The following is a 16872-nucleotide window of genomic DNA, read 5'->3' on the forward strand; positions in this document are numbered from 1 at the left end:
ATCATTTTTATTTTATCTAAGTCGTTCCTGGTTTCCTAAATGTTCTAATTTTAAGGACTGGCTCATTTCTTCACTTCATTGTGGATATCGATAAAGAACACGTAGTGATTGCGCGCGATGATCTGTCAACTTTCAGTTTGTATTGAGGTCATTTTCGTCACACTAAATGCAAGGGAAGTACTTACGCAATCAAAATAGTGCGCTGAATATTTCGCTAGAAATGCCAAGTTAGTGACAAAAGTAAAAAGATATTGACCCATGTTTAAAAATTAAATATAAATCATTTATTCTATTAGCCAATTAGGTATCGATTGCTGTATAATATTTGTCGACATTTAATATCACTACAACCTACATGCCATAATTGGTATGTTGTTCGGTTCTAGTGGTACACAAATAAATAAACAGGACTCAGCTGTCACTGATTATCCTAAGTAAAACGCAAATCGTTGGTTCTTCTTAACGTATCGATTAGCAGACTATGGCACAAAAACGACTCTCAAAGGTAAGTACATAATTGAATTTACCACACATCATTCAAACAAAGATTATAACTGGTTTTGTTGTTAGTGACTAACAATGTTCTCGAATATTTATCACAGAAATTGTTGAAGGCGATTTTTTAATAACAACCAACAGTAAACGTGACATCGATATATATCATATTATCCATTCTTCATGTGCACAATGTAATAAGTTTTCTGGGTTTTATTTTTATATACCTTTTTCAAAGTTATAGTTATAAATACTAACCCTTTATCAGGCAGATTCAAAACGATAGTCCTGATATCCATTTAATAAATTAGTTTGTTTCAATTTTTGAAGATCAAACAGCATGCCTTTAAACGACACTTTAAATGAAAAATCCTGAGCTACAGCTGGAGTTTGAACCCATGACACTCTGACTCTTAAGAGATAGCCCAACAGCAAGGTTGGAAGTGACCTTATTTGACTACACTACTCCCCATCTTAATGTTTGAAGGCCCCTGACACTTTGCTACACAAGCGTCGACCACTACACAAGCGGCTCGCTGAAATCATTACACAATCTCAGACCCATTTACTTGTCAAAGTTTGTGTTTGCCTCGTCACAACTATTGGGAAAATTCCTGAGCTACAGTGGGGGATTGAATCCACAACCTCGGATCCATAGTGTTAGTCAGATGCTCTAACTTCATCGTTAAAGAGCTAGCCCAACAGCAATATTGGTGGAAACGACCTTATTTCTTAACAACTTATGTGCTCATCTTAATTTTAATTGGATTAAGAAAGCTGACTGAAAAACTGGCCTTAAGTCAATAAATAATTGAACCCAGTCACTTGCATATAACTAGTGTTCAGTGATAGGGCAACACAAAACATTGAGCCACATAATAAAGATGCTTACAAGGAGTCATATTTGCTATTTGTCTGTGATTATTATTTTGCAGTTTATTGTTGTTGTTTTTTCAAAATATTTAAGACAAAACAAATTTAATTTTACAATGGTGTCATAACAAAACCATTATCATCCATTATAACTCTTTGTCTTGTAGTTCTTTTTTGAGGTTTGAGAATTGAACCCGGAAGGACTTGCCCTTTTAATTCCTAATTTCAATCAATACTTGTAGGGTATTCTGTTATCGAATGTTTTCTTGTACAGCCTCTCCATCTTTCTCTGACTCAAGCAGTATGAAACATTTAATTTTGCATGTCCACTAAATATGCTGATACATGTAAACTGCTTAGCTTAGTTCAGCTTGCCATGGGAACTTAAATAATAAAGAAACTTAAAACAAAAGTGAGAATTACAATTTTTATGTCCCCGCCACTATAGTGGGGGACATTTTTTTTTTGCCCTGTCTGTTGGTTTGTTTGTTGGTTTGTTTGTTTGCCCCATCTTTAACATTTGCCATAACTATTGCAATATTGAAGATAGCAACTTGATATTTGGCATGCATGTGTATCTCATGGAGCTGCACATTTAGCGGTGAAAGGTCAAGGTCATCCTTCAAGGTCAAAGGTCAAATATATGGGTCAAAATCGCTCATTTAATGTCACTTTTGCAATATTGAAGCGAGCAACTTGATATTTGACATGCATGTGAATCTCATGGAGCTGCACATTTTGAGTGGTGAAGGGTCAAGGTCATCCTTCAAGGTCAAAGGTTATATATATGGGGACAAAGTGTTTTAAAAACACATCGCTTGTTTTAATGGAAAATAATAGTGTCGGTAATAAAAGGCAGGAGTGTGGCTGTAGGTCAACTGAAAGGTTAATGAAAAAGTGAAGTGTGTGCGAAAGAACCAGTCCCAGATTTTCTTAGTTGGGAAATAACCTTTCTAGTGTTCCGGCACTTGTGGGCTAGAGCCCAGCACTGGGCACTCTAACAGGTTACTTTACACCTCTACTAATTTGTTAAGTACTTGAAAAATGGCCATAAATGAGCTTGTCCAAGCCATAACTATGTCATTAATTGTGAGATTTTAAAATCATTTTGCACATTTGATTTGTTTACCATCGTTGGACGGTGTGTCGCGTGAAAGAATTACGTCAATATCTCCAAGGTCAAGGTCACACTGTGAGTTCAAAGGTCAAAAATGGCCGTAAATGATCTTGTCCGAGCCATTATAACTATGCCATTCATTGTGAGATTTTAAAATTATGTGGTACATTTGTTCACAATCATTGCACAATGTGTCATGTAGAAGAATTATGTCGATATCTTCAAGGTCAAGGTCACACCTGGAGTTCAAAAGTGAATAATGACCATAAATGAGCTTGTCTGGGCCATAACTATGTCATTAATTGTGAGATTTTAAAATGACTCTGTACATTAATTTTGTTCAGAGTCATTGGGCGGCGTATCATGCGAAAGAATTCAAGATTTCAAAGGTCAAAATGGCCATAAATAGTAATGGCATAATAATTCTTAAAAAACTCCATTAAGATTCTCTTGTTTTGTGAAGACAGCATGCAAAATATTCTGTGTCAATGTGGCACGTGGGGGTATACGTCACGTCTGTGACAAAGCTCTAGTTGTATTTGGTTTATGTTTCAGGAGTTGAAAGACATTATCAATGATCCACCGCCAGGCTGTTCAGCTGGGCCAGAAAATGATGATTGTGAGTTGTCTTTTGGTATCGATTGAATAAATAATAGAGCTGCAACGATTCGATCCCATTCATCAAAAATCGATTTGAAATGCTTCGATTCGATTTCGATACCAAACCTACCAAATTCGATTCGATTCTTTAACATATATACATATATATACATAGATACGTAAAGCACGCTGTATTCTGACTAATGATACGGGAAGGTGAAGGTTTTTTCTTTACCTGTTATTACGACCCGCGCGATTAGTTGCTTATTTCTTTAGTTATCCAATCAATAAGCGCGTTACGGTCACTTTCGGAAAAAGCGTCAAAATGGCTGAACAAGTTGTTGCCGACAAATTGAAATTATCAGATGTGCCTAAGAAGCTAAAATCAAAAGTGTGGCAGTATTTTGGGTTTCGGGATGGTAGCCCTACCGATAAAGCAAAGTGTAAACTGTGCTTCACGGATGTGGCGTACGCAAAGTCCGGCTGAATCACTTATCTAATGCAACATGTCAAACACAAACATTACGTTGATTAAGCAAGACTTATAAGTTGCACAAGTGCAACTACTGAAGTCGCCAGCCAGAAAAGTAGTTCTATTTTTGTTGGAATTTTGTTAAGTTTATTAGAGAATGTGATTTGTCCTACAGGTAACAGCTGTTGCTGTCATGTCACAATGGTAGACATGCTTATAGCGGCAGGGCCCTCAATCTATTAAATCTGCCGTCGAAATTCGGCGGCAGTCCCCCACCTGAAAAGTATACTTTTTTCCCCTTTTGGGGGGAAAAATTCCCCCTAAAAAAAAATTAATTTTTTTTTTTTAATAGAAAGATGTGTCTCATGATTATTATATCTCAATTCTATTTCAATTTCATCTTTGCAAACATACTAAATTATGAAAAATGCAATGAATATAGTGCAAACATGTACAAATGTAATAATGAGAGAGTAAGTAAAAAAATCCCCCAAAAAGGGAAACACCGCGAAAATTCCCCCTCCTAAGGGCTGCAGACCCCTTCCCCCAAAGTAGTGCGAGGGCGCTGAGTGGTTTTGGGTAAAAGTATAATAGTGATACCATTCAACTGATTCCAGATACGTTCTTATGATTATTTATTTATTTTTTATATTATTGTGTAATCAACACTATCTTCTAGTCATAAGTTTTTATATTAAAATTCCTAATTTGCTCTTCTTTTTTATGTGTTTTATTGAAATCACATTTGAACAGAAATGTTAATTTTGAGGCATAAGAGTAAATATATGATAAAACTAGGTTTGAAGATGAATCGAATCGAAAAAATCGGTATCGGAGTGTCTGAAATCGAAACCGAATCAAATCGAGCTGTCGGTGAATCGTTGCAGCTCTAATAAATAAGTGAAGGATATTTGAACCTCGCTATGCGATAAGGGGGTTTAATGTAAGTGCCTAAAGTTTGGTACCGAATTAAACTGTGCAGTCTGCACAGGCTAATCAGGGACGACACTTTCTGGTTTACATCAGTGCTCCAGCTAGGACTAAATTGAAGGGCGCCCGCCCTGCCCTTCCGAACCTCCGCCCTACCCTTCCTAGGGCCCCCCCTGCCCTTTTTTTTACATATTTTTTTTAATGCTGATTAATAAATCTCTTATTACATTGTATGTAATTTATTCCTCATTGTAGACATAATATTTGAATAATTTAATAATGGTTTAATAATAATGGAAATAATATATTCTAACAATTATTAATTACATATAAATTAACATGCAACAGGAAGCATTCCAGAAATGCCCGCGCGCTCCAAAGTGCCCTTTTGACAAAATACTGTGTGAAGAAAGTGCCCTTTTGACAAAAAAGCCCCCCTGCCCTTCTAAATCCAAGCTGGAGCACTGTACATGTATTTTTCCTTTGAAGGAAGACTGACGAAAATCCAGTTTAGGTGGAAAGTGTAGTCCGTAATTTGCCTATGCGCACATGCATTAAACCCCATTTTCTCTGATGGAGGCTCATTTGCATTAGATAGTACATATTAACTTGTTGGCAATGATCACAGACTGATTTCTCTTGATGAGTGTATCAGTTGCTTGACATTCGTTTGTTGGTTGTTAGTGTTGGCTAAAATGTGTTGTTTCAACAAATGTAATACTATGTATTTGATGGATGCTTGTTAGTCTTGTTGTGACATATGTCACCATAGTGATGATTGTAGGTTAAAAATCTTTGTGGCAAGTGACAGTCAGTTTCATGCGACAAGTAGTTCAACTGAAACACAAGGTCATGTACAGTAGACAGCATTGTATTTAAGGATAAATGTTATTATTGAGGGTTAAAACAAAGTTGAAATGCCTGGTAATAAGATATCCTCGAGTGCCCAATTTCGACGCATACAAGCAATTTGTTGAAATTTTGTTGCTCAATATAGGGATTTATGTAATTAATTTTGTTATTTCATTACACATTTACCTTTTATTTACACATTTTAAATTCAATTGATTGTGTTATCAACAAAAATTCGTTGAACAACGAAATGACCCAAGTGTATGTAATGGCAACCATATTTGTTGAGAGTGCCCTAAATCGACGCATCTGATTGGTTACCTGATTTCAATGTAAATATCAATCCTGTGGAGACTGAATGCATGAAATATTAACTCATGGTTGTTGTGCTTAAATTTGTATCACTATAAAAGCAATATGGAAATGAAATTAATTAAATCAATTCAGGTTTTTAATTTTGGGATGCCATACTTTCTGGCAGTGGTTTTAATAGGGGCCCCTGTCAGCAAGCCCTTGCCATAAGTTGTGTTTATGGAAGTAGGTGAATATAACCTGTACTTCTTATGTGGAACCTACAATTATAATAAAGTAAATAAAAATAAGTAATAAACATTATATGCAATTACCAACATAAACACTTGCTACATGTATGATGTAGTTAAAATTATATTTCAGCATAACCAAAAGCATATCCGGACTTCAAATCAAAGTAAACGCGTACGCCTTTTTCATAGTGAAAATTAATCTATTTATACGATGTTTTGTCAAATGGCAGTCACGTGACTTATGAATAAAATAGTGAACTTTTGCAGATGAAACTGATGCATTATCCCACGGTTTTATTTACAAAGACGATTGAGTGTAAAGTGTTCAAAAGTTTTTCATTAAGTAAAATATATAAAAATCCATCAATTGCAAACCAATCAACCATATCTTACCTTTTAACCCTGCTATTTTTCACATAACAAACAACAACTATAGTATATTGTGCGTAGCGTACCATGTGCTATTGTATGACGTCAACGATGTTGCTTATGTATCAAACAGAGGCAAAACAAAAATGGCGTCGAATTAGGGCAGCGTCGATTCGGGTCACTCAACGATAGTGGTATTGGGGTGGGGGTGGGGGGGTCTGTCGTCAAAAAGATGGTTTCTTGGTCAATAACTTTAGTTTTCATATACCAATTTTGATATAATGGTGGATATATCAAGCATACATGGAGGCCTATAATGGGAATGTATTTTGCAAATTGGGCCTGTCAGGTCAAGGTCACAGTAACTAAAAATACAAAATTGGCTTCCAGGGCTTTTTTTCCTTCTTTGGGACCCGCCGACAATCGGCCCTTTCCCCTCAGATTTTTTTTCCCCTCAGCAGGTAAATTTTCCCCCAGACTTAATTTTTTTCCCATAAAAAAATAAAAAATAAAAAATAAAATTAAACTTTAAATACATAAGTTAACCTGATCCAGTGTAGAAAATATAACATATTGCATAATTAAATTATCTGTTGCCTTGATTTTGTTTTAAAAACAGCAAAATATGTTGAATTGATTATTTAAGACTTTCCTTATTTTCCCCAAAATCCAGCGTTTCGCGTGATTTTTTCCTCCAAAATCCGGCATTTTGCCCTTTCCCCAAAATCAGATAAAAAACCCTGGCTTCTGCTCAATTAACATCTGTTTGAATTGGAGGAATTGTGCTGAAATTTTGTGGATTGGTAGCAAACATGCAAACCTAGCTTGGGATTGCATTTTTGACTGTATTATCAATGTCAAGGTGGGACTGTATTATCAATGTCAAGATGGGACAGTATTATCAACGTCAAGGTGGGACAGTATTATCAATGTCAAGGTGAGACAGCATTATCATGGTCAAGGTGGGACAGTATTATCAATCTCTAGGTATGACAGTATTATCAATGTCAAGATGGGACAGTATTATCAATGTCAAGGTAGGACAGTATTGTCAATGTCAAGTTGGGACAGTATAATCAATGTCAAGGTATGACAGTATAATCAATGTCAATATGGGACAGTATTATCAATGTCAAGGTATGACAATATTATCAATGTCAAGATGGGACAGTATTATCAATGTCAAGCTATGACAGTATTATCAATGTCAAGGTGGTACAGTATTATCAATGTCAAGGTATGACAGTATTATCAATGTCAAGATGGGACAGTATTATTAATGTCAAGGTGACTGCTACTTACAATAGAAAAGCTTCTTCCGCTTCTAATAGCTTTAATTTTGATGGAGATATTGTTCATACATTTTGGGTGTAGGTAGGTGCAATAATAATCAGCATGGGATTACTCAATTACCGAAATTAAATTAATAGAAACAGGCTTCGTTTGAATCACCCACCTATTATAGTTCACTATTTTCATGAAAATGTTATAATTCCTTTTATATTGAATATGTATATTTATAAACAATTGTTATTGTAGAATTTGTTACTTATTTACTGAAATAACTTGAATATGGGTTAGTATATAATGCTTTTGCGACAGCTTGATCTTATTTATTTTTATTTTTCAGTGTTTCATTGGTCAGCTTCACTCACTGGACCGGTATGTATGTGCTTTGTTGAAAAGAACAGTCTAGATTAAGAATGATCTAAACAATACCTGAATATCATTAGACTCCCCCCATGACTACAAGTCTGCTGTCTTAAAAATAGTTTCAACTGTAGACATTGAACCAGAATGCCTGTTGATCTCCATTGGCTTAAGGTTTCATTTTTAGACTTTCATTGATCTTAACCATCTGTATAGTCATGGGAACAGACTCTTCATTACCTCTGTCTTAATGTAGTCATGGGAACAGACTCTTCATTGCCTCTGTCTGAATGCAAACATGAGACATGACTCTTCATTACCTCTGTCTGAATGTTGTCATGGGAACAGACTCTCCATTACCTCTGTCTGAATGTAGTCATGGGAACAGACTCTTCATTATCTCTGTCTGAATGTAGTCCTGGGAACAGACTCTTCATTACCTCTGTCTGAATGTAGTCATGGGAACAGACTCTCTATTTACCTCTGTCTGAATGTAGTCGTTGAAACAGTCTCTATATTACCTCTGTCTGAATGTAGTCATAGAAACAGACTCTTCACTACCTCTGTCTGAATGTAGTCATGGGAACAGACTCTTCATTATATCTGTCTGGATGTAGTCATGGGGACAGACTCTTCATAACCTCTGACTGAATGTAATCATGGGAACAGACTATTCATTATCTCTGCCTGAATGTAGTCATGGGAACAGACTCTTCATTACCTCTGTCTGAATGTAGTCATGGGAACAGACTCTTCACTACCTCTGTCTGAATGTAGTCATGGGAACAGACTCTTCATTGCCTCTGTCTGAATGTAGTCATGGGAACAGACTATTCATTATCTCTGTCTGAATGTAGTCATGGGAACAGACTATTCATTATCTCTGCCTGAATGTAGTCATGGGAACAGACTCTTCATTACCTCTGTCTGAATGTAGTCATGTGAACAGACTCTTCATTACCTCTGTCTGAATGTAGTCATGGGAACAGACTCTTCATTGCCTCTGTCTGAATGTAGTCATGGGAACAAACTCTCCATTACCTCTGTCTGAATGTAATCATGGGAACAGACTATTCATTATCTCTGCCTGAATGTAGTCATGGGAACAGACTCTTCATTACCTCTGTCTGAATGTTGTCATGGGAACAGACTCTTCATTACCCCTGTCTGAATGTAGTCATGGGAACAGACTCTCTATTTTCCTCTGTCTGAATGTTGTCTTTGAAACAGACTCTTCATTACCTCTGTCTGAATGTAGTCATGTGAACAGACTCTTCATTACCTTTGTCTGAATGTAGTCATGTGAACAGACTCTTCATTACATTTGTCTGAATGCTCATATAAATAAATGACATGTCATAACTATATCATAGTTCACTCAGTCAATCATCAAATTAGCCATAGGCTCAAAGTGAAATGCTTTGTTTCATAAAGATGATTCTGTTAATTTGTCTAAATACTTATTTTAGCCAAAGGGAAGGCATTTTTATGACAGCAGTCATTACTTGTATTGTAAGAGGTTTTTAATAGTGTATTATTTCTTGAATTGTATTTGCAGGATGGGAGCCCATATCAGGGAGGCGTTTTCTTTCTCAAGATGATTTTTCCTACAGACTATCCATTCAAACCTCCCAAGGTAAGTGTTGAATGCTCAGAACAATGGACTAATGTGTACGCAATGTCTAAATTTATAATTATGTACTTGAGACTTATTGGTTTGTGGTAACTAATTTATTACTGTTCTCAATCACCGCTTTTATATATGGAATCCAGAACCTTCGACAAAAACGATTGTTTGGCATATGGCTTTTTCAATAGTATATACCTTAATTACTCTATGTTTTCGGACACCCCCTTTTTTGGCAAAAATAATTATTTTTCGTGACTCTTAATTTTCTGACACACGAGTTTCGTCCATAATTTATGTCTCTAAGTTTTCGGACTGTTTATTTTACAGCGCTATTTTACAAAATGTCGGTCCTGTTTTCGATATTTGACACTTCGATCATAGGGTTTTACAACAAGTTTTACATCATAAAACATGGCAGGTGCATGCCTGAGGGCAACGGACCATTACAATTGCGTTATTAGGTAAATAACCTTGTAAACCGGTATTAAACAATGGTTTCACCTGAAAGCATAAGAATTATGACAATTATCAGGGGTAGTGCCAATTAACAGTTCAAATACATAAATCTACCGCAACGGAACTACCCATTATCAATAAAATAACTGTGACAAATACTAAACGCTTCAAAGTGTGATGCACCCTATTGCAAGTTTTACGAACAATGGAAGGTGTTAAACAACAGCTATTGGAAATGAAATGATCAGGACATCAAATGCTCATCTTTGAACTCGTTGGTTAAAGTACAACCTTGTAGTAACTTTCTGTCAAATGAATTAAGCATTTAAAATTATTTAAAATAAGCGCGTGCTGTTACCGGTAGTTGTTGATACAATTGACGCTATTTTCGGACACTTCAATTTTCGACTCTTAAGTTTTCGGACACCTGTATTTTGTGATTATTTTTCGTATCTAAGTTTTCAGACACAAACAAAAATAATTATTTTTAAGTGTCCGAAAACATAGAGCAATTACGGTACTAGAGTCTAGGTTACCAGTATTTCTTTAATACTACATGTAGTCCAAAATCATCTACCGAGTTGCATGGCTAGATGTTTTGTATGTTTGAAAATGAGAACTACTACATCCTTGAATAATGGATTACTGACATGTTAATATTATAACTGATAAACATGTGAAGTCTGAAAGTACCAGTAATTGAAAAGAACATTCAATTTGAATTATGAAAGTAACCATTGCCAATATTTCTGAATTACTTTTAATTGTTTATTAACTGTTAATTTGATTTTCTAACATGGCAATTAGCAGAACTTTGCTTTTTGAACTACCAATAGTTAAATCAACAAGTAGCCATTCATCTGACTGGAGCAATTAACAGACTTTGCTTGTTGAAATACCAATAGTTTAATCAACAAGTAGTCATTCATCTGACTGGAGCATTATCAGAACTTTGCTTGTTGAACTACCAATAGTTAAATCAACAAGTAGTCATTCATCTGACTGGAGCATTATCAGAACTTTGCTTGTTGAACTACCAATTGTTAAATCAACAAGTAGTCATTCATCTGACTAGAGCATTATCAGAACTGTGCTTGTTGAACTATCAATAGTTAAATCAACAAGTAGTCATTCATCTGACTAGAGCATTAACAGAACTTTGCTTGTTGAACTACCAATAGTTTAATCAACAAGTAGTCATTCATCTGACTGGAGCATTAACAGAACTTTGCTTGTTGAACTACCAATAGTTAAATTAATAAGTAGTCCATCATCTGACTGGAGCATTATCAGAACTTTGCTTGTTGAACTACCAATAGTTAAATCAACAAGTAGCCATTCATCTGACTGGAGCATTATCAGAACTTTGCTTGTTGAACTACCAATAGTTAAATCAACAAGTAGTCATTCATCTAACTGGAGCATTATCAGAACTTTGCTTGTTGAACTACCAATAGTTAAATCATCAAGTAGTCATTCATCTGACTGGAGCATTATCAGAACTTTGCTTGTTGAACTACCAATAGTTAAATCAACAAGTAGTCATTCATCTGACTGGAGCATTATCAGAACTTTGCTTGTTGAACTACCAATAGTTAAATCATCAAGTAGTCATTCATCTGACTGGAGCATTATCAGAACTTTGCTTGTTGAACTACCAATAGTTAAATCAACAAGTAGTCATTCATCTGACTGGAGCATTATACAAATGAGCCTCGCTCTGAAAAACATCATCATCATGGCATTATGCATTTGAGAACATGTGCACATGCATTATGCCCCATTTTCCCAGAGCAAAGCTCAAATATTTATCTGCTCATGATAAAGTCTACATTTGCATGATATTTATTTATATTCCTATAAAATTCTATTCGTTCTATATATTTCAGATAAATTGTGAATGATATCAAAAGTAACAAGAAGAACTGAGTATATAATTATTACATGGGAATTTGAATATGTACATGTTTTTCTATTGTTGTTCAGGTGATGTTTACAACTAAGATCTACCACCCAAACATCAACACTTCAGGCAGTATATGCTTGGATATTCTTAGATCTCAATGGTCTCCTGCCCTCACTGTTGGCAAAGGTAGCCTCATACCCATAAACAGTTCTAATTTTTTGTCATGTGAAATATCACTTATTTTTAGCTTGACTATTATATATGAAATATATATAGTGGAGCTATCCTACTCACCCCGGCGTTTCCTTTCCGTTAGCATAAGCGTGCAAATGTTAAAGTTTTCGTACTACCCCAATTATTTTCATTTTCCCTTTACATATTGCTTTCATATTTTGCATACTTGTTTACCAACATGACCCCAACCTTTAAACAAGAGCTGACAACTCTTATCAAGCATTGTGTCATAATTATGGCCCCTTTTCCACTTAGAATATGCAGCAAATGTTAAAGTTTTCGTACTACCCCATTTATTTTCATTGTCCCTTGACATATTGCTTTCATATTTTGCATACTTGTTTACCAACATCACCCCAACCTATAAACAAGAGCAGACAACTCTTTCAAGCATTTTGTCATAATTATTGCCCCTTTTATACTTAGAATATGCATATTATTGATAAATCTATGTTAAAGTTTGCGTACTACCCCAAATATTTTCTATATCCTTTGACATATTGCTTTTATATGTTGCATACTTGTTAACCAACATCACCCCAACCAATAAACAATAGCAGACCACTGTTTCAAGCATTTTGACATAATTATGGCCATTTTTACACTTAGATAATTGAACATTTTACTTAAATTGCCATAACTTCTTTATTTATGATCACTTTTTATTATTACTTTGACAAAACAACACTTACCTGAATACCATAATGGATTCCACCCAAACAATACCCCACGCCCCTACCCAGAACCCCTCCCCCCCCAAAATTTTTGTTTTCCTTTTTATTTTTGAAAGATCGTCTAATAAACGACCACACCCAACACTATACCCCCTCTCAACCCCCCCCCCCCATTTTTTTTTATTTTTTTCCTTTTTCTATTTTTGAAAGATCGTCTAATAAATTATTGAATATGAACAATTTCCCCATAATGGCTTACGTTATACTGTCAAGCACTCGAATAGTCGAGTGCGCTGTCCTCTGACAGCTCTTGTTGTCGAACCTACTTACAGTGGTTTGATATAGCTGTCCTAGCTTGTCCGGACTGTAACTTTATCTTTCATCTCACAATTTTTAACTTACCACACATTTTTACCAAGTGGAGACCATGTGATAGGCCATACCTGTGTCCCTAACTCAAAGGTCGCTTTTAAAGGCATATGCTCTTAATGATTGGCTCTACATGCTTCAAACAGGCATCTAATTGACAAGGCAGTTATGGCGATGGCAATTCTTAAACATGAGCATCACCATCATGGGTGGTTTTAAACAATTTTCAATAAAAAAGGTGTTTTGTTTTAATCTCACCTGAACAGAAAAGGTTTATGTGTGGGGGCATGTTTTACGCAGGTGTCATCTTTTTTTGTTACCGCTTTTGAGGCCTCAATTTTCATCCAGTCTTGATGAAACTTGGTCAGAATGTATATCTTGAAAATATCTCGGTCCAGTAAGAATCAGGGTTGTTGTGTCCACTAGGCCCAGTAAGAATCAGGGTCATTGTGTCCAAATAAAAGGTAACTAAGTTTAATCTTAGAAAAAACATGCTATCTCTCTAGGAGCCACATTTATGACTAAATCTCTAATAAACCTAGTCAGAATGTTTATCTTTGCAAGTCTGAAGTCTTGAATCTGGGTCATGTGCATCCATAGAGAATGTCACCGGGTCAAATCTTAGAAAACCCATATTACCAATCTAGAAGCCACATTTATGACTCAGTCTTCATGAAATATGGTCAGTCTTTATAAAATATGGTGATTATTTTTATTTTTACAAAATTGACACCATATTTAAATCTGGGTCATTGGAGTCAAAAACTATTTCACCAGGTTAAGTCTTCAGAATGTTTATACCAAGAAAGGGATTCACAGCCAGCATAGCTCTCTTATAATAATGAAGAGTCACATGAATAATGATATTTTGTCGTCCTTAATTTAAGTATATTATCCTTTTAATAATTGTTTCTGCCAGTCAACTTATTCTAAATAGACTTTGATGTACGTGTAGTGTATGTGTTGCAATAACCTTTCTTTTGTTTATGTAATTTGTTAGGTAAAATCAAGTGATATTTCTGCTCTGTTAATTTCAGTCCTGTTGTCGATATTAGCTCTCATGTCAGAGCCCAATCCAGACGACCCATTGGTGCCAGACATAGCAAACTTGTTCAAGAAAGACAAGAAGAAGTACGAACACACTGCTCGGGAAATGACTAAAAAACATGCGACTTAAGAAACATTGTTGTAAATGTGATCATTTGAATAATGTCGTGCAAAAATGGGTCTTATGCCATATGCAACAAATGTAGTTTTAGGTTTTATGGTCTCATAAGAGAATTGGGTAGTTCCTGACCAGACTGCACAGAGCTACTCTGTCAGAAAACAGCAGAAGACCAATTTTTGCATGATGCAGATCATTTTTAAGTGTGAATCGAGTTAATTCGCACTGCATCATGTGTATGTGGACAAAGTCCAAACTTTTTATGAAAATTTCCTTTAAATGGAATAAGATATTATGATTTATATGTATTTGATTGAAACAGTGTATAGAAATGTTTCGAATCATTTATATATTTAAATTAAGAATTATAAATTTTTGTTGGATAAGTTCCATAAAATGTCATTATGAGCAAGCCTCAGTATTTTGTTATTTATATTGTGGAACAGTCCTGCCTTAGTTTGAGATTGAACACAGAAGACTGGTAGTATTAGGACAAAATGTGGAAAATATTAAATCAACAATTGATAACTACCAGTGAACATGTACATAACGCTATTCAAACTGTCAGTGCTTATTGAATACAATAAACATTTTCATTTAACAATGTTTGTTTCATAATTTGTTGACATTTGATTTCATTGTTATTGATATTTTGATTCCTATTTCTTAGAAGGGTGGCTAGTACATGTAGATGCAGTGAAGCGTCATTAAGTCTGTCAAGCATGAGTTTTTCAATGATGCAATCTTATGTGTTTATTTTAAATTTCAAAATAATTTCTTTAACTTGTTGTCCTAATATTTTCTAAATGTTACAAAACGGTCTAACTGCAATGTATTAGTTTTGCACGAATCTTTAAGTAAATGAGCCTCGGTCAGTTAAAACTGGGCATAATGCATGTGCGTAAAGTGTCGTCCCAGATTAGCCTGTGCAGTCCGCACAGGCTAATCAGGGACGACACTTTCCGCTTTTATCATATTTTTTGTTTAAATGAAGTCTCCTCTTTGCAAAAATCCAATTTAGGCGGAAAGTGTCGTCCCTGATTAGCCTGGATGACACTTGACGCACATGCATTATGCCCAGTTTTCCAAGACCAGGGCTCAAATGATGTTCATTTGCCCGCCTTTGATTAAGTGATACACTCTACTTTTTCCACGCTTGTACCTGTGTATTTCACAACTTGCAGTGTAAATGATGTCCCTAAGTAAATTGCATGTTACAGAGAACAAGATAGAAGTAAGAACAATTGGAAAATATATATATATACTTTATTACTGAAAACGGAAAGAAAACCTGCTTTAGTTTGTTGCCAAACTGTTATATACAACAATATCAATTAATATCACTGATTTGAAGACAGATCAAATTATTTTTTACTGGCTTTTACATACATTTACTAACTGTTTTACTCAGTTTTTTGTGATAGTTGTCCATTAAATGTATTTGAAATTTTGTTGTGCGATAGTTATGTGTGGGTGCTAATTTGTTAAATTTTCAAGGTTTATTCCAATTATTTATATGACCATGCTGGTTTATGAATTGAGTGCTTTACAGGAACATTAAAAATGATTTTACCTAGTTCTGAACATGGTGCAATATAGCTTTCCTTTATTAGCCCCTTACAGGTGTAACCAGTAGGTTTACCCTAGTTATTTGCAAAGGCATTTCCTAAAATGGAAATAGAAGAGGATTAATACTTTTTTTCTTTCGGGAAGCACTATGTATTCTGTGTTCATCAATCAGCACTGTTTTGAAAGTGATTCAGGATTGGAACTGTTATGTATGAAGTCCCCAAACAATTTTATATGGGATGTTGTGTCAGTTTTAGTGGTTTTTATGCCCCCGAAGGAGGGCATATAGTGATCGGACCTGTCTGTCTGTCTTTCCGTCACACTTTGCATTTAGGTTTCGCATTTAGGTTTCGAAAAATGCTCATAACTTCTATGTCGCTACAGATAGCAACTTGATGTTCGGCATGCATGTGTATCGCATGGAGCTGTACATTTTGAGTGATGAAGGGTCAGGGTCATCCTTCAGAGTCAAAGGTCAAATATATGGCTTCAAAGCAGCGCAGAAGGGGGCATTGTGTTTCTGACAAACAAATTTCTTGTTAACCCTTATAATTGATGTTTTCATACCAGGCTTTAACGATGGAGGCATAAAGCAATTGCCCAATCAGTCACGTTTCTGGACCTCGGTCAGAAAATTCTTGTCTCGGCCATTAGTTTGCAATATATTGATGGGTTATATAAAACAAGAGGGCCAAGATGGGTTATATAAAACAAGAGGGCCAAGATGGTCCTAGTTCGCTCACCTGAGAGGATTGGATTCATTCAATCTTTACCTAATGTCAAACTTGACCTAGATATTGTCCAGAAAAACATCCTGGTCAATTTTCATCATTATTTCATCTGCGAGTCATGATCAATGTACCTATGAAGTTTCATGATCCTAGGCGTAAGCATTCTTGAGTTATCATCCGGAAACCATTTTTCTAAGTTGAGTCACCGTGACCTTGACAGCCATTGTGTGAATAC

The 16872-nt window shown here is 35.4% G+C and overlaps 1 protein-coding gene across 1 annotated transcript; it reads left to right on the top strand.

Moving 5' to 3' along the window:
* The first annotated feature begins 337 nt into the window (after positions 1-337).
* LOC127875156 (ubiquitin-conjugating enzyme E2 D4-like) lies at positions 338-15913 on the top strand. The gene is made up of 6 exons (XM_052420013.1): positions 338-505; positions 3041-3104; positions 7884-7915; positions 9462-9539; positions 11976-12081; positions 14210-15913. The coding sequence occupies exons 1-6, from the start codon at positions 482-484 to the stop codon at positions 14347-14349; spliced, it is 444 nt and encodes a 147-aa protein (XP_052275973.1). The 5' UTR covers positions 338-481; the 3' UTR covers positions 14350-15913.
* Positions 15914-16872: the final 959 nt, after the last annotated feature.

This window comes from Dreissena polymorpha, chromosome 1, assembly GCF_020536995.1.
Source record: "Dreissena polymorpha isolate Duluth1 chromosome 1, UMN_Dpol_1.0, whole genome shotgun sequence".
Taxonomy (NCBI): domain Eukaryota; kingdom Metazoa; phylum Mollusca; class Bivalvia; order Myida; family Dreissenidae; genus Dreissena; species Dreissena polymorpha.